The sequence below is a fragment of the Oryctolagus cuniculus genome, chromosome 18, assembly GCF_051225735.1.
Source record: "Oryctolagus cuniculus isolate XC-2025 breed Fujian yellow rabbit chromosome 18, ASM5122573v1, whole genome shotgun sequence".
Taxonomy (NCBI): Eukaryota; Metazoa; Chordata; class Mammalia; order Lagomorpha; family Leporidae; genus Oryctolagus; species Oryctolagus cuniculus.
This window is the reverse complement of record NC_142884.1, coordinates 18,649,010-18,672,435: the sequence shown is the minus strand read 5'-3', so window position 1 is coordinate 18,672,435 and position 23,426 is coordinate 18,649,010. Positions and strand designations below refer to the sequence as shown.

General features: G+C 49.8%; 1 protein-coding gene across 1 annotated transcript; it reads right to left on the bottom strand.

Moving 5' to 3' along the window:
• Positions 1 to 1,185: 1,185 nt before the first annotated feature.
• Positions 1,186 to 23,426, bottom strand: LOC149120804 (uncharacterized). The gene is made up of 5 exons (XM_089319069.1): positions 23,420 to 23,426; positions 19,862 to 20,346; positions 7,372 to 7,530; positions 4,773 to 4,909; positions 1,186 to 1,391 (listed from the first exon to the last, which is right to left on the bottom strand). Exons 1-5 carry the CDS (start codon positions 23,424 to 23,426, stop codon positions 1,322 to 1,324), a joined length of 858 nt encoding a protein of 285 aa, XP_089175195.1. The 3' UTR covers positions 1,186 to 1,321.

Below are 23,426 nucleotides of genomic sequence, written 5' to 3'. Positions count from 1 at the left end.
ACTCACCTCCCAAGGGAACTGTGGTGATGGGCATGGTGGGGCGTGGAGCACGAGGTCTCCAAAGGGGCCACAGAGCAGAGGTAACTTCCGAGTTCAGGGCGCACAGTGCACCAGTACCAGCTTATGCAAATAGAGACAGGACTGGGCTGCTCCCTATACAGCCTTTCTTCTGTTAACACCACAGTCTGGGAAGTGAGAGACAGAGGAGCTCCAGGTGAGAGTGGCTGCCCCACAGACTACAGAAACAGAAATCCAGCCCTCAGTAGTGCTCCTTAAAGAGCAGAGATCACAGGCACACCGTGCAGAATACAGCCTGGTGCAGGGGCCCACTCTAGGGAACCATCACACAGTAACCACACACCAGGAAGAAGGAGCCGTGACAGGGATGTAAGTTACGTGGATGTACCCACATTCTTATGGGAACACACAGCACAAAATGGCTTGAAAATCTAGCTGGCTGTCAAGAAGAAACTGGTTAAATCCAATAACCACATCAGTCATAGTCACCCATGAAAAAGACTCAAAGTGGTTAGGAGAGGGATATGGATTGGCAAAGAACCTCCACAGCTACTCCTAAGCTAATTCTGCAAACAAGACAGCCTGTTCTCTTCCTAAGAAAGTCCATGCCCAGAGAGGTGTCTAACCTCATGGACAGAGGGTAGGATCCAGGCTCAAGGGGGTGTAAGTGCAGACAGAGGGCGGATCCAGGCTCACAGGGGTGTGTAAGTGCACCGACAGAGGGCGGGATCCAGGCTCAAGGGGGTGTAAGTGCACTAACAGAGGGCAGGATCCAGGCGCACAGGGGTGTGTAAGTGCACTGACAGAGGGCGAGATCCAGGCGCACAGGGGTGTGTAAGTGCACTGACAGAGGGCAGGACCCACGATCACATGGGTATGTAAGTGCACCAATGGAGGGTGGGAAGGTCACAGCCCACAGAGGCCTCCAGGAGGAAAGACGTGGGACAGAGGCAGGCATGTGGTCAACTTTTTTTTAATGCTCCAGCAGTTTTATTTCAAGAAAGCTTTTCTTTAGAATTACTCTACTACTTTTTATAAGTTGTTTTTTTAAGTCAAAAGGCACAGAGCTCAGGCCCGGGAGGGGGTGCCTGAGAATTCTACTCACAGCCAGTTTGACCAGCACCAACTCAGAGGCTGCCTCCTGCAGAACCCAGACCTTCAAAACCTGCTCGCGGGTAACTGATGGCACATAAATGCAGACACGAACTGAAGGCGTTTACTCATGATTCCTGTGACTTCAGAACCTGTACTTACACAATCTCGGCGCTGTCTTCACAGAAGTCAATGTGCAATGTAACAGGCTTCATGCAGTACAACCGGAACTTTTTGCTCTGTAGGGAAGCTGCATAAATGATTCCACTGCAACTCGGATGCTGACAAATGAAGCAGAGAGAGTTCCATTATAAAACACACAACACAGAACAGACTCCTTTATAGCTCACCTAGGTCAGTAACATGCTTGCCGTAAAACAAAGTAAAGGACATCCCTTTCTGATTCTAACACAGCCTCCAACAGATGCTTGGAGACATCTGGCCAAGGGGACAAAACTGCTTCTTGGAGGGTGGAAAAAATCTTTCTGTAAAAGCAGAGAGATCCTACATAGTGATTCAGTGTATCTGTGGCATCAAAATTTCATGGCACAGGGGCAGGAATTCAGGGAGAGTGTATCTGGTGAGGCTCCTCAGGTTAAGACACACTGTGCAGCTGGCACTGTGGCGCAGGTGAAGGCGCCACCCACGGCGCCAGTGTCCATGCGAGTGCCAGCTTGGGCCCAGATCCACTGCCGATCCAGCTCCTTGCTAATGCGCCTGGGACATCAGTGAAGACAATTCAAGTACTTGGGTCCCTGTGCCCACATGGGAAACTCAGATAGAGTTCTGGGTTCCTGGTTTCGGCTTGGCTGTGGTGGGTATTTGCAGGAGTAAACCAAAGGATGAAAGATACACTTCTCTTTCTTTCTCTCCTTTTCTGTCACTCTGCCTTTCATACCACAAATCAGAAGGAAGGGAGGGAAGGAGGGAGGAAGGGAGGGAAGGAGGGAAAGAAGGAACAGAAATACTGCACAGGGGCAGGCATGTGGCCTACCTGCTGGGATGCTGCTTGGGATGCCCTGATCTCGTGTCAGAACACCTGGGCTCCAGTTCTTGTTCCACACCCAATCAGCCTCCTGCTGGTGCAGGCCCTGGGAGGCAGCAGGTGGCTGGGTCTCTGCCACCCACAGGAGAGACCACATTGAGTTTCCAGTTCCTGGCTCCAGCATGGCCTACCCAGGGCTGTTGTAGGTATTTTAGAAGTGAAACAAGAAGGCACGCACGTTCTCGTGCGCGCACGCTCTCTCGTCTCTCTGTCTCTGTCTCTCTCTCTCTCATCTCTCTGCCTTTCAAATACATAAAAAGTGAAAAATAAAAGGAAACACTGAATAACAATGAATAAGCCTGTGAAATAAATTCCACTTACTACGTGACCAGAATTACTCCAACAGTGCTGTCTATGAACAGATGTTTTAATAATTAGTATTTGCCAACTTTGCACAAAACAGCTGATGGACGGCGAGGTGACAAGTAAGGCAAGCAACAGACATGTCAACATATTTCCTCACCATCAAGCAGCTCTCTTCCCTGAAGCCCTACCCTTTGTCTTAGACAGGTTAGAGCTCTACTTAATCGTTTGATTTTCTTGCCAAAAATAAACTCAAAACACCAAATACAAAAGGAAAAGCTCCCCAGATGGCTAAACACAGTAAGTACTTTAAAAAAAAAAGATTTATTTATTTGAAAGAGTTGCACAGAGGGAGAGGGGGAGGGAGAGGGGGAGGGGGAGGGGGAGGAGGAGAGGGAGGGGGAGAGGGGGAGAGAGAGAGAGAGAGAGAGAGAGAGAAGGAGGGAGGAAGGGAGGGAGGGAGGGAGAGGTCTTCCATCCACAGGTTCACTCTCCAATTGGTCACACTGGCTGGAGCTGTGCGGATCTACAGCCAGGAGCCAGGAACTTCTTCCAGGTCCTCCTGCACACGGGTGCAGGGGCCCAAGGACTCGGCTTTCCCAGGCCATAGCAGAGAGCTGGGTCAGAAGTGAAGCAGCCTGGGCTTTTTAACCGGCACCTATATGGGATGCCGGCACTGCAGTTGGTGACTGTACTGCTATGCCACAGCGCTGACCCCAAGTACTTTTATAACAATTATGGTCACAGAGGTGCAGAATCCCAAGCTGGGGAGGCACCTACTTTTCCCTTGAGTATCTGCAAATCCTCCATGTCTAATGAGCCCTTCTGCCACGAAACTCCTCTACGTGAGAGACACCTCTTACTGCACCGAAGGCTAGCTGGCTCTGCTCTTTTTGCACTGGAATAAGAGTCCTTGTGTTTGCCTATTAAATGGACATCCTTTTACTCTGGGACAAACCATGGGACAATTATCACTAAACACCAACAGTGACTTGTGCTGGCTTTTTCTTAACATTTATTTATTTGAGAGGTAAAGTTATAGACAGAGAGAGGGAAAGACAGAGAGGTTGGTCTTCCATTCTCTGGCTCACTCCCCAAATAGCTACAATGGCCAGAGCTGGGCCAATCCGAAGCCAGGGGCTTCTTTGGGTCTCCCACGTGGGTGCAAGGGCCCAAGCACTTGGGTCATCTTCTGCTGTTCTCCAAGGCCATGAGTAGGGAGCTGGATTCAAAGTGGAGCAGCTGGGATCTGAACGGGTGCCCATATAGGATGCTGGCACGGCAGGCAGAGACTTAACCTACTATACCACAGCACCAGCCTCGTGTGCTGGCATGTTCCCTCCCCCCTCCCCACCCAGAAACCATTTATTAAAACTTCATGCATTTTACCAATACAACTTTAGGAACACAGTGATGTGCTAATGTTTTCTAGTGAGCTGTGACATGCAGTCCCACAGTCAATGAAGGTTACTGTCAGGACGAGCCTGAACTGTCTCCGCACCCTACGTGATAGCCACACCTTTACTCTGTGACGCAGAACAACCAGGAATACGCACTTGAGTATATAATCTGCTCTCTGCAACCTGAGGGTGGCCATCAATTTCCTCCTCCGTGGAGACACGGAGAGTTTCTCTCTACCTCCTGGTGGTGAGGCAAACCGCACTGAAGGACCCACCCCATCCCACGTGCAAACTAAGAGGACAGGCCAGAGAGCAGCTGGCACAGGGCACCCAGGAGACGAGAAGGGAACAGCCTGAACCTGCCCTGCCTCACCCTAGGCAGGCAAGTGGAGAAAGGCCACAGTCACTCTCTCTGTCCTCATTAGGACCATTTGCTCCTCTAGTCATGGATGCAGAATGGAAACCTGCAGTCTTCCTTCATCATTTATCTGAAAGTCAGAGACAGAGAGACAAACAAAGATGCCTGTCCACTGGTTGATTCATTTCTCAAATGCGGCAACAGCCAGGCTGACACCAGAAGTCCAGAACTCAGTCTCCCGTGTGGGTGGCAGGGGTCAACTTGAGCCCTCATGTGCTGCCTCCCGGGGGTGCACTGGCAGAAAACCAGAGTGGAGAGTGGAGCTGAGATTTAAGTGCAGGCACTCTGATGTGATGCACAGGCATCCAAGTCGTGACTTCATCACCGCGTCAAATGCCTGTCCCAAGTTTTCATTTCTTAAGGCACAAAAATGCTCAATGTCTTCTTTTCACAAAAGGTAATCCCCTTACTTTAAAAACTGACATTCTCCTTTAAAATTCATCATTATCTCCTTAAAGAGAGTAAGGCAAACAGACATAAAACCACACATACGTACTTTTTAGATTTTACTGGAATGTACCTGGCGAAGTCTACAAGGAAACACTCTGCCAGGTAATGGTCTGCTGAAGACATGACTGACTTAATGACGGCCCTGCACCAGCACCGTAGCTCCGGACAATACACCACACAGACCTGCAAAACAGAAGGCAGGCTTTATTACGTTCAGCAGTAAAACCTCTAGTCACGTGATGACAGCCCTAAAGGCTCCTCTCCACATCGTCTCAGCCTGTACCCCACTTACAGGAGATGACACAGGTGTAGGAGGCTGCCCAAACTGAGCACTGTCTCCCAGGAAAAGGCCCCCCAGGAAACAGGGATCAGCTGAAAGGAAAGTGCTAAACGGGAAGAATTCCAGCTCACCAATACAGAAGGAGTGGGAGAAATCACCATATTGACAACTAATGGGCTGGCGCCGCGGCTCACTAGGCTAATCCTCCGCCTTGCAGCACCAGCACACCGGGTTCTAGTCCCGGTCAGGGCGCCGGAGTCTGTCCCGATTGCCCCTCTTCCAGGCCAGCTCTCTGCTATGGCCCGGGAAGGCAGTGGAGGATGGCCCAAGTGCTTGGGCCCTGCACCCCATGGGAGACCAGGAGAAGCACCTGGCTCCTGGCTTTGGATCAGTGCGATGCGCCAGCCACAGCGCAGTGGGAGCAGCGGCCACTGGAGGGTGAACCAACGGCAAGGAAGACCTTTCTCTCTGTCTCTCTCTCTCACACTATCCACTCTGCCTGTCAAAAAATAAAAAAAAAAAAAGAAAAAGAAAAGAAAACAAATGAGGGGCCCATGCTTTGGCATAGTAAAACCACTACCTGCAGTGCGGGCATCCTATATTGGTGCCGGTTCGAGCCCTGGCTGCTCCACTTCCAATCCAGCTCTCTGCTATGGCCTGGGAACACCGTAGAAGATCGGCCAAGTCCCTGGACCCCTGCACCTGGCGTGGGAGACCAGGAGGAAGCTCCTGGTTCCTGGCTTCGGATCGGCACAGCTCTGGTTGTCGCGGCCAACTGGGCAGTGTACCAGGGAGTAGAAGACCTCCTCTCTCTCTCTCTGCCTCTCCTCTCTGCGTAACTCTGACTTTCAAATAAATAAATCACTCTTTAAAAAAAAGAAAACAAATGAAAGTGGATTCGGGCAGTGACAGCCACTGAATGGAGAGAGCATGAAGTGAAACACTCACAGCAGTGCCACGAAGGAGGGGTCATCCTAGCATGGCTTGCAAGTGGCGCTCTCTCCCATGTTAAACCCACGTGAAGGTAACAGCACACCTGTTCTTCAAAACAAGTGACCCCGAATCTATTCACAGTGTCCTGTTTAACCACCTCTCCACAAAAGGACAGGGAGAAAGCGCTCACCTCCTGGGTAAATGCTCACTGTGAGGAGGCCATCATGCTTTCCCAAACAAGACTGCACTTAAAGGACCACTGACCCCGTTCCATCCCTCCAGTAAGTCACTGCTATGGAAAAATAACAAATTGGTCACTAAGGACATTTGTGGGCACGAGGGAAGGAATTCAGATGAGGTCTTGTCTCCCTCCTAACGAGTGTTCATGTCCTTCCCCTCCATGCTATTACCGAAGTTCACACTTGGAACATGGCTGACCCAAGAGAAAATCAGACCACAGCAATGGTGGCTGAGGCTGCACGAAAGCAAAGAAGCCCTGATGTGGAGCACAGAGCAGAAACAATCCCAAGTCAGTCAAATCCCAAGTCAGTCAAAGCCATGAGCAACCAAAGAGGGAGGCACTGGCCCAGAACCGAAAACCCCAGGTCCTCTTTGCCAAGGTCCGTATACCTGCCCTGGCTCCCACCGCCAGGAAGACGGCCCTAACACCTGGATCTGGATGGCATCTATCCCAAGGCCCCACTTGGACCTACACAAGCACCACCCCCTGCCACCATCAGCCTGAGTCTCATGCAACCCAAAAACCTAACACAAGGCAACAACCATGAACGTTAAAATACTCTAATCACATTCATCATTCTAAGCTCCTGAAATATTTTTAACAATTATCTGGTAGACAGAGCACTCCCACCCAATGATTCACTCCCCAAGGCCCACAACAGCTGGGGGGGAGAGGGTGAAGGCTATGAGCTAGGAACTCAATCCAGGTCTCTCAGGTGGGTAACAGGGACCTAATTACTGGAGCTATCTATCATCTGGTGCTTCCCAGGGTCTGTGTATTAGCAGGAAGCTAGAATCAGGAACCGAATGCAAACACTCTAACATGGTGGTGTTTCAACTACCTGGCCAAACACCCACCCCTACATCCTGATTAGTGTTTCAAGATAGGATAATTAAAGGCTGGTGCTGGTTCCAGTTCCGGCTGCTCCACTTCCAGTCTGGTTCCCTGCTAATGAGCCTGCGAAAGCAAAGCAAGATGGTCTGAGTCCTTGGGTCCCTGCACCCACGTGGGAGATCCTGATGGAACTCCTGACTCCTGGCTTCGGCCTGGCCAAGTCCTGGTCATTAAGGCCATTTGGGGATTGACCTAGAGGATGGAAGATCTATCTGTCCCTCTAACTTTGCCTTTCAACTAAATAAATCATTAAATAATAATAAAGATACAATACATAAAGTGCATTCAGATACATACCTGTCCTTCTTCCAACATTAATGGTTTTATTTCTGTATCTTTACACATGCTGTTATAGAAGTCATTCATGGCGCTATTTAGTTTTTGATAGTCGACTTCATGATCCAAAAAGGGACTACATCCTTTTATAATAACCCAGAAGCAATCTGGATCTTCAACCTGCAGAATTTTTAGAAGATTATAAAATAATGCATGATTTCTTTTAAAACCAAATAAACCTCAGAACCATGTAACTTTCTAATTTAAGTGATCTATCATTTTTGACAACTACCTTTCTCTTAAATGGTCATACCAAAGAGCCAAAGATAAAATTTAAAACATGTAATCAATAATATGCAATTCTCAATTATGTAGTACAACTCAAAAAGCAATCAGTTCTATTTGGTCTCCTGTAGCTTAAAAATATAAATATTAAACATATTCTTCTTATTAAAATACCTATTAAAACATCCATATATACAAAAGGTTCAGAACATTTTTAGTATTCTTTTTGTGTAAGAAAAATAAGTATGAATATATATACAGCCTGCTCATATTTTTTTAAATGACAGCAGATGAACCAAAACAAATACAGATTACCTCGTACAGGAGAAAAGAATGGAGTGGAAAGAATAAGGATGAAACTTAGACTTCTCTGAATGGGTCTTATCTACTATTGTTATTAGAAACCAAGATTTTTATTGTTAGGGGAAAGAATTATAAAATGGAAAATTAAATTTTTTAAAAGATTTTATTTGTTTGAGAGGTAGAGTTACAGAGAGAGGGAGAGACAGAGAAAAAGGTCTTTCATCCGCTAGTTCGCTTCCAAAATGCCCACAATGGCCAGAGCTGGGCAGATCCAAGACCAGGAGCCAGGAGCTCCTTCTGGGACTCCCATGCAGGTGCAGGGGCCCAAATACTTGGGCCATGTTTTACTGCTTTTCCAGGCCATACAATAGAGCTGGATAGAAGAGGAGTAGCTAAGACATGAACTGGCGCCCATAAGGGATGCCGGCACCACAGGCAAAGGCTTAGCCTATTATTCCACAGCACCAGCCCCCCAAAATTAAGTTTGATTGACAACATCACTAAGAACTCATGATTTGGGGCCGATGCTGTGGTGCAGTGGGTTAAAGCCCTGGCCTGAAGCGCCAGCATTCCATATGGGTGCCGGTTCGAGTCCCGGCTGCTCCACTTCCGATCCAGCTCTCTGCTGTGGCCTGTCAAAAAAAAAAAAATCGTGAGTTTTTTTTTTTTAATTTAATTTTATTTATTTGAAAGAGTTACAGAGAGAGGTAGCAGTAGAAGATGGCCCAAGTCCTTGGGCCCCTGCACCCACGTGGGAGACCTGGAGGAAGCTCCTGGCTTCGGATTGGCACAGCTCCGGCCGTTGCAGCCATCTGGGGAATGAACCAGCAGATGGAAGATCTCTCTTTCTGTCTCTACCTCTCTCTGTAACTCTTTCAAATAAATAAAATTAAATTTTAAAAAAGAACTCACGATTTTTTTCTTTTGACAGGCAGAGTTAGTGATAGAGAAAGGTCTTCCTTCTGTTGGCTCACCCCCCAAATGGCCGCTACAGCCAGCATGCTGCACCAATCTGAAGCCAGGAGCCAGGTGCTTCCTCCTGGTCTCCCATGCAGGTGCAGGGCCCAAGGACATAGGCCATCCTCCACTGCCTTCCCGGGCCACAGCAGAGAGCTAGACTGGAAGAGGAGCAACCGGGACAGAATCCAGCGCCCCAACTGGGACTAGAACCTGGGGTGCCGGCGCCACAGGCGGAGGATTAGCTAAGTGAACCATGGCACCGGCCAGAACTCATGATTTTTCAGAGGTTTTTCCTAACTCTGTCTACTGAAAAGGTATGGAAGCAGAAACACCCAGAGATATGGAGTCTAAGTTACCAGTGGCAGGAATAGAAGAGTTCACCTTAGTAATCGTATTATTTTTCTGAATGTTTGACTATTCTGATAATAAATAACTGGAAAATGAATAGCAGTCATTCTGGCAAGGGCAAAATAGTGTATAAGTTACACACACAGCACAATTATGAACCCTGAAAAAACACAAAATAAATGAAGAGCTAGCAAAAGCAACAGACACTGGAGAGCTGACCCTCGAAAGAAGGAACTTCACTGGGCACTTCCCAGAACACCTCCCAGTTGTACAGAGTGGCAACAACGCAACACAAAGTCACACTGTGGCTCGGGGAATCAGAGCTGTCGGTGCCAGTGAGGATTAGGGGGAGAAATTCTGAAATAGAGCCATAGAGGGAGCCCTGATGTCTGCACATCAACACCCCTCCCACCCTTGCCAAGTCCTGAACGGCAATGGGGGAGACAGCAAGGAGTACTGAGTAAGTGAGCAGTGCAGGGCTCAGAGGAGCACGCAGTTACAGCTGCTGCCCCTAGAAACAGCACTCCGGGCATGTGGCTCCATTCAGTCCTTCGCACTCAGAGACAACCAGATTCCAGCTTCCAGCAGCACAAGGCCACAACCCTGGGATGACTGCAATTATTCATTAAAGTGCTCACTTGAGTGGTGAGCATGTGGCCTAACAGTCATGACACTCACTGAATCCCCCCGCCAGAGTGCTAAAGATTCAATATTCAGTTCCAGCTCCTGACTCCAGCTTCCTGCTAATGCAGAGCCTGGGAGGCAGCAGTGATGGCCCAACTGGGTTCCTGCTACCCATGCAGGAGACCTGGAATGGGTTCCCTACTGCCAGCTTTGGCTTCAGTCCAGTCCTGGCCATGGTAGGCGTTTGGGAAGTATATCAGTAGATAAGAGCTATTTCTCTCCCCCGCCCCCTGTTACTCTTAAATAAAATGGATAAATAAATAAGCAAGCCTGCCTGCCTGCCTGCCAGCCTGAGAAAGCTCCACAATGCCAGAAGAACTGACTGTTCAGGCTATCATCTGAGGCAGGCCCCAACCTTCCGTTCTTAGAGACTTCACTCAAAAAAGCTTACAAATCTGTAAGTGTGTCCCTGCTCAGTAGCCACTCCTATGAGGCCAGGGCCGCCATGCCAGTTTCTGCAAGATGACAGCGTGCTAACTTCCATAACTTCCAGCTAGCACACACAGCTGGGATCACCGCATTTACCCTGAATGACCTCTTCTCACTCTTCCCTTGAGCTGTGCCAACCCCAGCCCTCCCTTTAAAACACCCAGGCACCTCCGCACCACTGGTGATGGAGCTCAGCTCTCCTCAGGAGGTACTGAATAAAATCTGTTTTCACTGCTTTAACTAGTCTCTGGCCAAGTCAAAACTGTGCTTCTTAGTGAAATAATAAAGAAAGGACATGGATTGTAAGATTGGAATGGAAAAGATAAAACGGTTTAGGTAAGCTGCAAAAGGTGTGTGGAAGTCTTAAATGCTTATAAAATTTTCTTGTTAGCTACAAAAGTTATCAATCTGTTTTTTTTTTTTTGACGTAAGATTAAAATCTGATCCTCTGTAAAAGCAATGAGGTTGATGAAATACATAAGTGTTAATAGATATTTGGGAAAATAGTCTTTTTGTATCCTACTGAGATAATCTTTGTCTCATTAAGTTCTACTTGTTTAAAAACAGCTGAGTTTTAAAAGTTTTAAAGTTTTAAAAGTCTGTTTAAATATGGACTTGTTTTACATGTCAAGCATAGAAAGCCAAGACACTGTGGCAAAAAATGTTTTACATGAAGGATCTCCGTGAGGCCCCAGTGAAAAGAAGCAGCCATCAAAAGAGGATGTACTTTTCTCTAAAGGGAGGAGAGAACTTCCACTTTGCTTATGGCCTTGTCCAAATACTGAGAGTTGTGGACTCAAAAGGCTTCCTTAGTCTAGGCAGCTCATGTCAAGAGCCTCGGGGGGTCACTGACATCATAGATTTAAAAAAATTAACACTCTTAAGATTTCTTTATTTGAAAGTCAGAGTTAGAGAGAGAGGTCTTCCATCTGCTGGTTCACTCTCCAATTGGCCGCAATGGCTGGAGCTGTGCCAATCTGAAGCCAGGAGCCAGCGCCCATATGAGATGTCCGCACTTCAGGCCAGGGCGTTAACCCTTTGCACCACAGCTAGCCCCATTAATTTTTTTTTCCTCTTTTCTTTTTTTTTTCTTCCGACAGGCAGAGTGGACAGTGAGAGAGAGAGAGAGAGAGAGAGAGAAAGGTCTTCCTTTTTGCTGTTGGTTCAACCTCCAATGGCTGCTGTGGCTGGCGCACCGTGCTGATCCGATGGCAGGAGCCAGGTACTTATGTGCAGATTGTATGTCTATATAAAAATTATTAAAAACGGTTTTGATTGCTTATGGATAAAAAACACTCATATAATGCCGGCGCCGCGGCTCACTAGGCTAATCCTCCGCCTAGCGGCGCTGGCACACCGGGTTCTAGTCCCGGTTGGGGTGCCGGATTCTGTCCCGGTTGCCCCTCTTCCAGGACAGCTCTCTGCTGTGGCCAGGGAGTGCAGTGGAGGATGGCCCAGGTGCTTGGGCCCTGCACCCCATGGGAGACCAGGAAAAGCACCTGGCTCCTGGCTCCTGCCATCGGATCAGCGCGGTGCGCCGGCCGCAGCGCGCCGACCGCGGCGGCCGTTGGAGGGTGAACCAACGGCAAAGGAAGACCTTTCTCTCTGTCTCTCTCTCTCACTGTCCACTCTGCCTGTCAAAAAAAAAAAAAAAAACACTCATATAATACTGCTAAATTAACACAAATTACCTTTCTGGTGCACCTGACTTAAATAAATATGATAAATAGGCTGTTCTCAATTTGTTGGTACAGAAAAACTAAAAAAAAATTTTTTTAAGTCATTGACATGTTTGCATTTGGGTCTGCTGGTCAAACAAGTTGCACTTGTGTTAGGTATTTGCAACCATAAAGGTATACTATTTATCTAAAAACAATATAGTTAGAGGTATAATACAGTGCTCATTGCTCCCTAAAGTCCAATTTAAAGTTGTTCTTTGGCAAATTAATAACAAAATTTATAGACAAATTAGGTAAATGATCTTCATGTTTTGATCGTACTTAAAGAACATAGCTCTCCTCATGGGCATTGCATTGTTTCAAAAAAAAAAAAAAAAACTGTCAAAACATGCCTGTGACTACAGACTTCTAGCTCAGCCACCAAAGATTAAGGACAGAACTCAACAACCCCTTAACTGACATCCTAGAGGATGCCTCTGTGGTCTGCTTTAGCAGGAGGAATGTAAAGATAGGTGTCAAGCCAACTAATAGCTACTTTACATAGTGTTCTGCCATCAAAGAGACCCAGTGAGGCCAGTCTACCCCAAATGGCATCAGGCTTCAATTTGGAAAGCCAGGAGATGGGGCAAACAGCCATCCTGAAAAAAAGCCAGCCTCTACCAAATTCTGTCAAGAGCTGGGTGAATGGAATTGCCTTGGGGCTGAAGGGATCCCAGGTTAGAACCACAGATCCTACTGGCTCCAAGCTCAAAGAGCCCTTTACTCTGCCAGCTTCCAAGATAACTACTGCCATTGAGGGCAAGGCCTCGGGTCAGGACAGGCAGGACTGCAATCTTCCTTTCAGAAGTGCCGCCTGTTCTGTACTACCCTCCTGTTCAAGCCAGCTCTTCTCCCAGGCCGCCTAGGTAATGGAGTCAACAGGGCGTCTTCCCTCATGAGGTTCACACCTTTCTTATGATGTCTCTTCCACTATCCCATGTAAAGACAGAGAGAGGTTGGGCCTCATACGTACCTGGCCAGGCCTACATGCCTCTCTCTGTGAGAAAACCTGCTCCTGGTTTAGAGAACACATTTCCTAGGTACTCTAATAATGATTCAATCTTTTTGTTTTAGATCCTGTTGTATCTAATTTGCTTGTTAGACCTGCAAATTCCAGACTTAGAAAGCCACAAAGTGGGGAAAAAGTCCTCTATTTTAAAAAAGACTTCTCGGGGCTGGCGCTATGGTGCAGCGGGTTAACACCCTGGCCTGAAGTGCTGGCATCCCAGATGGGCGCTGGTTCGAGTCCCAGCTGCTCCACTTCCGATCCAGCTCTCTGCTATGGCCTGGGAAAGCAATAGAAGATGGCCCAAGCCCTTGGGCCCCTGTACCCACGTGGGAGACCAGGAAGAAGCTCCTGGCTCCTGGCTTCGGATCGGCGTAGCTTTGGCCATTGTGGCAAATTGGGGAGTGAAACAACGGAAGGAATACCTTTATCTCTGTCTTTCCCTCTCACTGTCTAACTCTACCTCTCAAATAAATAAAATCTTTAAATCAAATAAAAAAGCCTTCAAACAGATAAAACAAATTCTTAGAAATAAACAGACCCTTGTTCCATCCACCCCTACTACAGTCAAAGTCCTCAAGATAGCTCCCTGGACCCACCACAACACAGACAGGCAGGTGGCCTGAAACTGGAGTGCAGCTCAAATCCAGCAATACTGTACAAGCTGAGCCTCTGACACAGGAGGGTCAGCCCTAAAGAGACCAGCAGGGCCGGTGGCTGCAGAGAAACTCCGGAAGTGGACTGACTTACCCAGGGCCGAAGCTTGAGGGAACAGCTGCCCAATAAAATAAATGCAGCGATCCTTTAGTTTTTGTCTCTTTAGATTGGTTTTAAAATTTTAAGCAACTTTTGTATACAAATAGGTGATGAGGACAAGATCATAAAAACAATTACTGATCAAACGAAAAAGGTCACCCTTGGGGCAGGGGTTGCCCATCCACCTCAGCAGAGGGCCCAACTGGACCCTCAGCACCATGGGCTATGCGCCTTGAGGGGTGGCTGACAGTAATGGAGGCTGTTCATGAGATGCTGCGCAGTGCTGGGGGTGGGATGCCCCCTAGCACCTGTGGGGGCCATAATTAAGAAACGGCTGTTTTCCCCTGAAGTGCTCTAGAAACACAACGCAATTCCAGCAGGTTTAATGATGGATTTTTGCAGGGAAGGGGTGGTTACAAATCAGCATGCTAATAATGAGATCCTCCTTGGAAAGACAAAGGAATTAGGGACTGGTGCTGTGGCACAGCGGGTTAAAGCCACAGCCTGCAGCAATGGCAAACCATATAGGCATCAGTTTGAGTCCTGGCTGCTCCACTTCCGATCCAGCTCTCTGCTATGGCCTGGGAAAGCAGCAGAAGATGGCCCAAGTCCTTGGGGCCCGGCACCTGCGTGGGAGACCTGGAAGAAGCTCCTGGCTTCAGATCAGATAAGCTCTAGGCATTGCAGTCATTTGGGGAGTGAACCAGCAGAGGGAAGACCTCTCTCTCTGGCTCTACCTCTCTCTGTAACTCTCACTTTCAAATAAATAAAAATAAATCTTTGGTTAAATAAAATCAAAGGAATTCGAACAGCCTAAATAATCATGAGAGAGAAGAACACAACTGGAGGGCTCACTATCCGACCTCAAGTCCCAGTCTCAGCTGTGAGACTACAGCCATCAGGCGAGGGTGGCGCTGGAGAAAGCACAGGTGCTGAGCTCCATAGGACACACACACACAAAGGGACACACGCGAACATGGTCAGCTCCTGTTTGATAAAGGCACACAGGAATGCAATGTACACAGTATACTCTTTTCAACAAATGGTCCTGCAGCAATTAGATACCCACATGCAAATAAAACAAAACCTCCATCCATTCCTGACCCCAAACAAAAAAATTAAGTCAGATGGATCACATAGCTAAATGTGAAACTCCTAAAAGAATAGGAGGCAACCTTTGTGGCTAAATTAGACAAAGATAACACTACCAAAAGTGTAATTCATAGAAGCAAAGACTGATAAATTAAAGTCCATCCAAATTAAAACCTTCTGCTCCTTGAAAAACATAAGAGAAAGGAAACTGGGAGGAAGTATTCACACATCATACATCTAACAAAGAACTTTGTAATATATAAAGAACTTTAAGGAGTTCATAATTATTAGAAGAATGTACAAATCTTAACATATACCTCACCAAAGATGGCAAACAAGCTGGTGACAAGGAAATGCAAATTAGTACCACAATGAGATACCATTGCCCACCTACTAGAATGGCTACAATTTGGCATTTTGACTGTTGGGGTGATTTCACGATGCTATGCATTTTTCAAAATACAGAAGTCTACACAAAAAGGAATGAATTTTTCTGTAAATAAATTATACATCAATTAAAAAATAGGGGTGGGCTTTTGTCATAGCAGTGAATCCTCAGGCAGGGTCTGCGTTCCACATGGGAGTGCTTAGGTTTCCGTGCACGTTCTGATGCAGATTCCAGCTTGCTGCTAATCAGTGCACACTCTAGGAGGCCTCTTGACCATGGCTTGAGTGACTGGGTCCCTGTCCTCAGTGTGGGGGACTCAGGTTGAGTTCCCAGCTCCAAGCTTTGGCCTGGCCCCGCCTTGGCTACTGTGGGCATCTGGGGTGTGAACAAAGGGATGGGAGAGCTCTGTCTCTCCTTGTGTCTCTACCTTTCAAATAAATAAGAGTTTGGTGGGTCTCCCAATATTGATACTATTTTCCACACTTTTCTGCATCTCCAATGCATTTTCTAATAAAAAGTTAAAATTTTTAAATTAATCTGAATTTTTAAAAAAGATTTACTTATTTATTTCAAACGCAGAGTTAGAGAGGGAGGGAGGCAGAGAGGGGGGCAGAGAGAGATCTTCCACCCACCAATTCACTCACTCCCCAAATGGTTGCAATGACCAGGGCTGGACCAGGCTGAAGCCAAGAGCTTCATCTGGGTCTCCCACATGGGTGGCAGAGGCCCAAGCACTTGTGTCATCTTCTGTTGCTTTCCCAGGCACATTAGCAGGGAGCTAGATCTTAAGTGGAGCAGACGAGATTTGAACAGGTGCCCATATGGGGTCCTGACATCACAGGTGGTAGCTTACCTTGCTATACCACAATGCTGGCCCCAGCATCAATTTTTTTTTTAAAACATCTTGTCCTCTGACGTGGCATAACTTATGTAGCATTTTTACTAAAAATGTCTAACCTAAATATATTAATATAATTATAATTATTGAGGAATACTTTGCAAAGTGACTGCCCTTAGTCTTCAGAAATTTCAGTATCATCAAAGATAGACCAATGTACTGCCTGCATGAACTCTACAAGGCCATGACAATTAAATGCATGTGTAGTTCTGGGTTCTTTATCAGAAAAAACAAGCTACAGTAGACCTTATGAGGACAAAGGGAGTACAGACTGTGTATCAGGTAACAGTGTTGCACCAACATTAAATTTCTCAAGTGTGATGATTACATTATAGTTCTATAAGAGGAAGTCTTTGTTCCTAGAAAAATCACTTAAGTGCTCTGAGTTCTAGACTCATTCTCAAATGGCTCAACCAAAAAAGAAAAAGTAATTTTTACATACACATATTTCTGAAGTGCAAACGCAGCAAAGCGTTACCAACCAGTTAGTGTGGGTGTAGTACACACAGGCATTCATGATGCTGTTTTGTGTTTGAAAATTTTCCAAAGAGTAATTTAGGAAAGACGTTTACAAAGCATTCTTAGGGGTGGGCGTTTGGGGCAGCAGTCAGGTCACGGCTTGGGATACTCAGAGTGCCTGGTTCACATCAAGGCCACACAACCACCAATCCAGCTTCCTGCCAACGTGCCTACTGGTCAGGCAGCAGATGATGGCTCGAGCACTGTGCCGCTGTCACCCACGTGGGAGACCAGGACTGAGCTCTAGGCTCCTAGCTTTGGCCTGGCCCAGCCCTGGCTGCTGTGGGCATTCTGGAGTAAACCAGCAGATGGAAGAACTCTGCTGACCTGTCTTCCCAATGAAAATACATAAATAATTTTTTTTATTGTTAAATGTTGAGGCTGCTAGAATTTTTTTTTTTTTAAATGAAATCTGCTCCTAAAACCTGTAAAATGCAAGCCAGGCCCAGTTTTTGCAGACAGCAACATACAGAGTTCTAGTTGCCAGTTCCTCCAGGAGCTTCCCAGGGAAGGCCGAGGACTACTGCTTTCTGCCACTCTCCAAGGCCACGTGCCCAGCCATCAGGGTGCTACGGCCTCCCAGATTTCAAACACAGAAGTGTGTGGCCCGGGCTGCTTTCCTCATATATGCTGTGTGTACTTATGTATTTGAAAAGCAGAGTGACAGAGAGAGACGGACAGCAAGAGCAAGGTGGGGGATGGGGAGAGAGCTCTTCCATCTGCTGGTTCACTCCCCAAATGCCCACAACAGCCAAGTCTGGGAGGAGGGAAGGAACTCCACTCTGACCTCCTACACAGGGGCAGGGGTCAAAGTCCTTGGGCCATCATACGCTGCCTTCCCATGTGAGCACACAGGAAGCTGGACCAGAAGCTGAGCGGTCAGATCTGAACAGGCACCCTGAGGTGCGATGCAGACATCACACGCGGCACCTAACCAGCTGGGGCGTGCGAGCCCTCCTCCCATTCCTGGCAGCCAACAGCTCTTCTCTGCCCTCCTTAGCCAGGAGAGGTCTCGGCCCCGCCAGATGTGGCAGAGTCTCCTGCAGGCCGGACTCTTCAGGAACAGCACAGCTGCCCTGCTACAGGGCTCCTGGTGATGCGGCTCTCCAGGTACAGCTCTCGCCTCTGTCTGCGTCACCCAGGGAGGCCGCTGTCTTCTGGGTCGCTGCTTCTCTTCTCTGCCGGGTTCCTGTCTCATGACCACCAAGAACCAGTTTGAGTCCCACCTGTTCCACTTCTGATCCAGCTCCCTGGGAATGTGCCTCGGGGTCCCAGTGCTTGGTCCCCTGCCACCCACATGATAGGCCCGGATGGAGCTCCTGGTTCCTGGCTTCAGACTCTGCCAGATCTGGCTGTTGCGGCCATTTGAGGAATGAACCAGTGGATGGAAGACCTCCCTCTCTGTTGGTCTCTGTCATTCTGTTCTTCAAATAAGTTAATCTTTTTAAAAAGTCGTGGCAAACTCCAGATAAAATTCATCCTTTTGGGCAATTTTAAGTGTACAGTTCAGTAGCATTACGTAGACTGGCACTGTTGTGCAACCATGAGCACCAGCCATCTCCAGAATTCCTCACCTTGCAAAACTGAATCTGCCCTGTACGCACAAACCCAACCTCTGGCAGCTGCCATTCAACTCGCCCACAGAATCATACAGCACGTGGGCCTTTCTGCTTGGCTCACCTCACTTCATATGACATCCTCATGTGTAAGAGGACACCTCAAAACTAAACAATGTGAAAGCTAAATAATTTCCCATCCTCCATGCACACCACCCTGAGGGTACCCCATCACCTGTTGATGGGCACAGGGTGGGAGGGGGCACCGTATCCATGGAAATGCCACATCAATCTGGATCAGGACAGCCGGAACCTGGACCTCACTGGGGCACATACTCCTATAAGGGGCAGAAGATTTGCTCCAAGGGTGAGCCAGGTCGCAGTCATAAGTGGAGGCCGGGCAGAGCTGAGGGGGGACATAAGCTGGTTCCAGGGCCCAACACACACACGGGTTCCCAAGCAGGAGGGCACGAGTCCAGCACTTCTTGCCCAAGTCCTGCACCCACGGGCGTGCACGTGGCAGGATGGGTGAGAGCCCTTTCACAGGAAGGAATTGGGACTGACATATTTAGGACTGATGGAGAACATTGACTAGTGCAGAGGAGCCTCCCAGGGAGACCTGAAATCCCTTCAAAGTCTGAGAGCCGAGGCCGACGCCATGGCTCACTTGGTTCATCCTCTGCCTGGGGCGCCAGCGAACCATATGGGCGCCGGGTTCTAGTCCCAGTTGCTCCTCTTCTAGTCTAGCTCTCTGCTGTGGCCCGGGAGGGCAGTGGAGGATGGCCCAAGTGCTTGGGCCCTGCACCCGCATGGGAGACCAGGAGGAAGCACCTGGCTCCTGGTTTCTGATCGGCGCAGCACGCCGGCCGTGGCGGCCATTTGTGGGGGGGGGGGGGGGTAGTGAACCAACGGAAGGAAGACCTTTCTGTCTGTCTGTCTGTGTCTCTCACTGTCTCTAACTCTGTGAAATAAATAAAACAAATTGAAAAGTCTGAGCCAGGCCTCCTTGCAAGGAGTCAGCGGCTTCGGGGGTGTGTGACGCTCTGGTCGGGTGAACCCACAGAACACAGACACCACCCATCCCCCTCCTTCGCGGCGCCCCTCCCCATCCCACACCCTGGCTCCGGTTTGTAAACTCCCTCCTCCAGCGCCTCCCCTCCGGCTTCCTCGGGAGCCCTCCCGGCACCTCAAGTCTCCAAGGTGGCGGCCCATGCCCGCCCCGGGGACCAGGACACCCGCGTGAGGAGAGGGCGGCGTGGGGGGGGGCAGGGGGGTCCCGGAAGCCGAGCCCCGAGGGCGGCGGGGGAAGGGCGGGAGCCAGGTCCACGGTTCCCCGCGAGGGCCCTAACCTAGGGCGGACGTGGGCTGGGGTGTGCGGGGCACCGACACACCTGCCAACGTGCCCGAGTCAGGAACGCACACCTAGTGCGAGACAGCTCGCAGCAACCGCCCTCCGGGGTCGTCGGGAACAGCGCACGCGCCCCCTTCTGAAGCGACCCCCACCCGCACTCCAGCCTCCCGCCTGCACCGACCCGGGCCCGACCGTCCCTGCGCGGGCCGCTCGCTCACCTGGAGCACCAGGACCTCGAGCATCTTCGCCGCGCCTCTGGCCCGCTTGCCCTGGACGACGCGCCCGGCGGCGAGCATGGCGGGCGTGGCGAGCCGCGCGGCCACCGCCGCCGCCCCGGGGGCGGCCCCTGCCGTCGCGCCGGAAGCCTCAGGCCTCTGCGGGGGCCGTGCCCACCAGCTCGACGGGGACTCCAGCTTCCTGCCCTGGACGCGCCCCCGCCTGCAGGCCGGCCGCCACGCCCCCCAGTGCCGCGCCTCGTCTTCCCACCCGACGCCGCCGCCGCGGGCGCGCTCTGGGCTCCTCGTCGGCTCCACCCCGCGCCCCCCGGCCTCTCGTAATGGCGCCCGCCCCCGCGCCGGCCTCCAGGCGTCCAGAAGCCACGTGGGCGCCCAACGGCCCCGGACAACGGCCGGCCTTGCGCAGCGCCGCCGTGCGGTGGGGAGGGGCGTGGGGGCCCCGCGGTCCTGGGCGCGCGGCTCGCTTCCTGGGCCGCGGGGCGCCCGGGGGCTTGGGGACCTGGGCTGGCCTCCCCGCCGGGAGCGCGCGGGGCCTGCTGGGCTGTCCACCCCCAGCGTCCAGCGGGCCGCGCTCCCCAGGTCTCTGTGCGGGGCTTGCTTGTCTTAGCGGAAGTGTGCACGACCCCGTCCTCTGAGTGGGCCGGGGTCTGCAGCTCCTGTGACTGAAGCAGCCACCAGAGTTCTCACTTGGAAGGCTCTGTCCCCGCACCCAGAAGAAGCTCCTGGCTTCTGATTGGCCCAGCTCTGGCCATCTGCGGAGTGAACCAGCTGATGGAAGACCTTTCTCTCTGTCTTTCCCTCTCTCTCTAACTAGCACTCAAATAAATAAATAATATTTTTTTAAAAAATGAAAGAAACCTCGACACCCCCCCCAGGAAGCTTTTACAGCTGAATTCCTTAGTATTTCAATGGGGGGTGGGGGTGGGCGCAAGGTTTCTTAAGCTCTATGTGGAAATAACAAAATAGTGGAAGACCAGATTAGAGAGAGCATGGGAATTGTTAGGTTCTGTACTGGGAGAGCAAGATGTTCAGGTAAGCCTCCAGTTTTAAAAAAATAAGCTCGGCTCTCTCGGTAACTGACTTTCAAGTAAACCTTTAAAAAAAATAAAAATTCAAGGAAAAAAAAAAAGCTTGATTCTACAGGGCCCACAGGTGTGTGGTGTGCGCCTGCGAGTTAGGCAGGAAGCTGCTGATGGGGAGCGTGGTGTTCACCTGGTGCTGGGGGGGGGGCGAGGAAGCAGGCTACATACCTGGCAGGCCAGCACACCTGTCGACAGGTGAGACGTGGAAGGTCCCGAGCCTGAAAGGAGGTGGAGAACACGGGCAGGCGATGTGCCAGCGCGGTGGCTGGAGCCCCTGCGTGGGGTGTCCGTCTGCACTTGGGTTCAGTTTCCTGCGATGTGCATGAGAAGCAGCAGGGGAAGGCCCAGGTGCTGGGTTCCTGCCACCCACGTGGGAGATGCAGCTGTATTTCCTGCTTTCAGCCCAACTCGGCCCTGCTACTGAGGGCACTTGGGGAATGAACCAGTGGATGAAAGATCTCTCTCTCCCTCCCTGCCTCCCTCCCTCCCTCCTTCCTGCTCTCTCTCTCTCTCTCATTTTGCATTTCAAATATATAAAATTTTTTTAATGAAGAATGCAAAGGACAACCTTTGTCTTTTTTTCTTTGATTAACTCATGCTGCAAAAGGTGATCCTGAAACATTGTCACAAACCTGCTTCCAGAAAGTGGAACTATTTGTACATCACAGTGGCCTTACCAAGCCCAGGATCTTTGGCTCACTTGCAGATAGAAATTGACAAGGGGCCAATATGCAACCCAGAAGGGTTTATGGGGCGCTCATGCTCCAACACACGGACAGCACAGCAGGGTGAGCTTCCATCAACTTGCTGTCCTATGGGAGCCGAACAGGTGCTTTCATGGGGGTGGGAAGGCGTGCCTGTTCCCCCAGTGCACACGGCACTTCAATCTGGCTCAAACCCCTGGGCACAGGACACCATGTTGCACCCAGCTAGGTGATCTGCACAGGCACCGCTGATTTGGCTTTCACTGTTTTTGCACACGACACACCACAGCAATGGTGCTTGATACCATCACCCCGGAAAGTTCACATGAGGCCATTTTGGGCATGCTTGAACGTTCAGGAGTCCCTACCAGGGCAGCAGGGGTCACTGCCGGTTAGGATCTGACACTCCTCGCTCCTGATTGGTTTGGAGCTAGAAATGGACACGTGTCCAGTTGTGAGGAGCTTGATATTTTTCTAAATGAGTCCTGTTTCTCTCCTGTTGCACTGGGATGGATACTCAAAATGAGGCTGCAGCCACCCAGTCTCTTAAGACTGCAGAGTTTCAGAATCTGTACCTGTAACCTGCTCCCCCCTCCCCCAACTCTGATGCTAATGGGAAGATTTTTTGTTTTTTAAAAGACCTTGCACCATTGTTTTGGACATTTGGTGCAGCAGTGAAGACACAGCTTGGTATGCTGGTAGCCCCTATCAGAGTGCCTGGATCTGAGTCCTGGCTCCACTTTGAATTCCAGCTTCCTGCTCGCCTACACCCTGGGAGGAAGTAAGTGATAGCCCAAATATTTGGATCCCTGTCACCCACACAGGAGACCCAAATTGAGTTTGGGGCTCCTGGCTTCAGCCTGGCCCAGCCCTGGCTGTTGCAGACATTTGGGGAATGGATCAGTGGCCAGGAGATCTCTGTCTCTCTGCCTTTCAAATAAACAAATGTAAATAAAAATTCTAAAACTTTACAACATAAAAAGGTAGAAAGAGAACAAGGTTGTGGAAAAAAGGAAGACTTAGTATGGTGCTGCCATATCGTCCCCATTGGGTGTCTGGGCCACTTTGGAGCAGAGCAGCTGGGGTTCAGGCTCTGTGGTCTGTAGGAACCCCAGAAGAGCCCAGGGAAGAGTTGGCCACGTTAAGTGGAAAAAGAAAGCAATGACTGATTACAATGACTTTGCATTTTGGGTCTGGATTTGCCACTCCTTTCCTGATGCGAAGACACCTAAAGCTTAAGAAAAACATTGGGGGCAGGCCCTTGGTGCAGTGGTAAAGCCGCTGCAGCCACGTCCTATATTAGAATACCTGAGTTCAGGCCGGCATCCTGGCTCACTAGGCTATTCCTCCGCCTTGCAGTGTTGGCACACCGGGTTCTAGTCCCTGTCGGGGCACCGGATTCTGTCCCGGTTGCCCCTCTGCCAGGCCAGCTCTCTGCTGTGGCCAGGGAGTGCAGTGGAGGATGGCCCAGGTGCTTGGGCCCTGCACCCCATGGGAGACCAGGACAATTACCTGGCTCCTGCCATCGGATCAGCGTGGTACGCCAGCCGCAGCAGTCACTGGAGGGTGAACCAACGGCAAAGGAAGATCTCTCTCTCTCTCTCTCTCTCTCTCTCTCTCTCTCTCTCTCTCTCCACTCTGCCTGTCAAAAAAAAATTTTACTCTGAGATTCTTATAATAAATTTAACCCATTTTTTGTGGTTGTGGTTGGTGTGTTCTAATTTCAGTCACTCTCTTCTAAGGTTTTGGCTTACGTTTCAT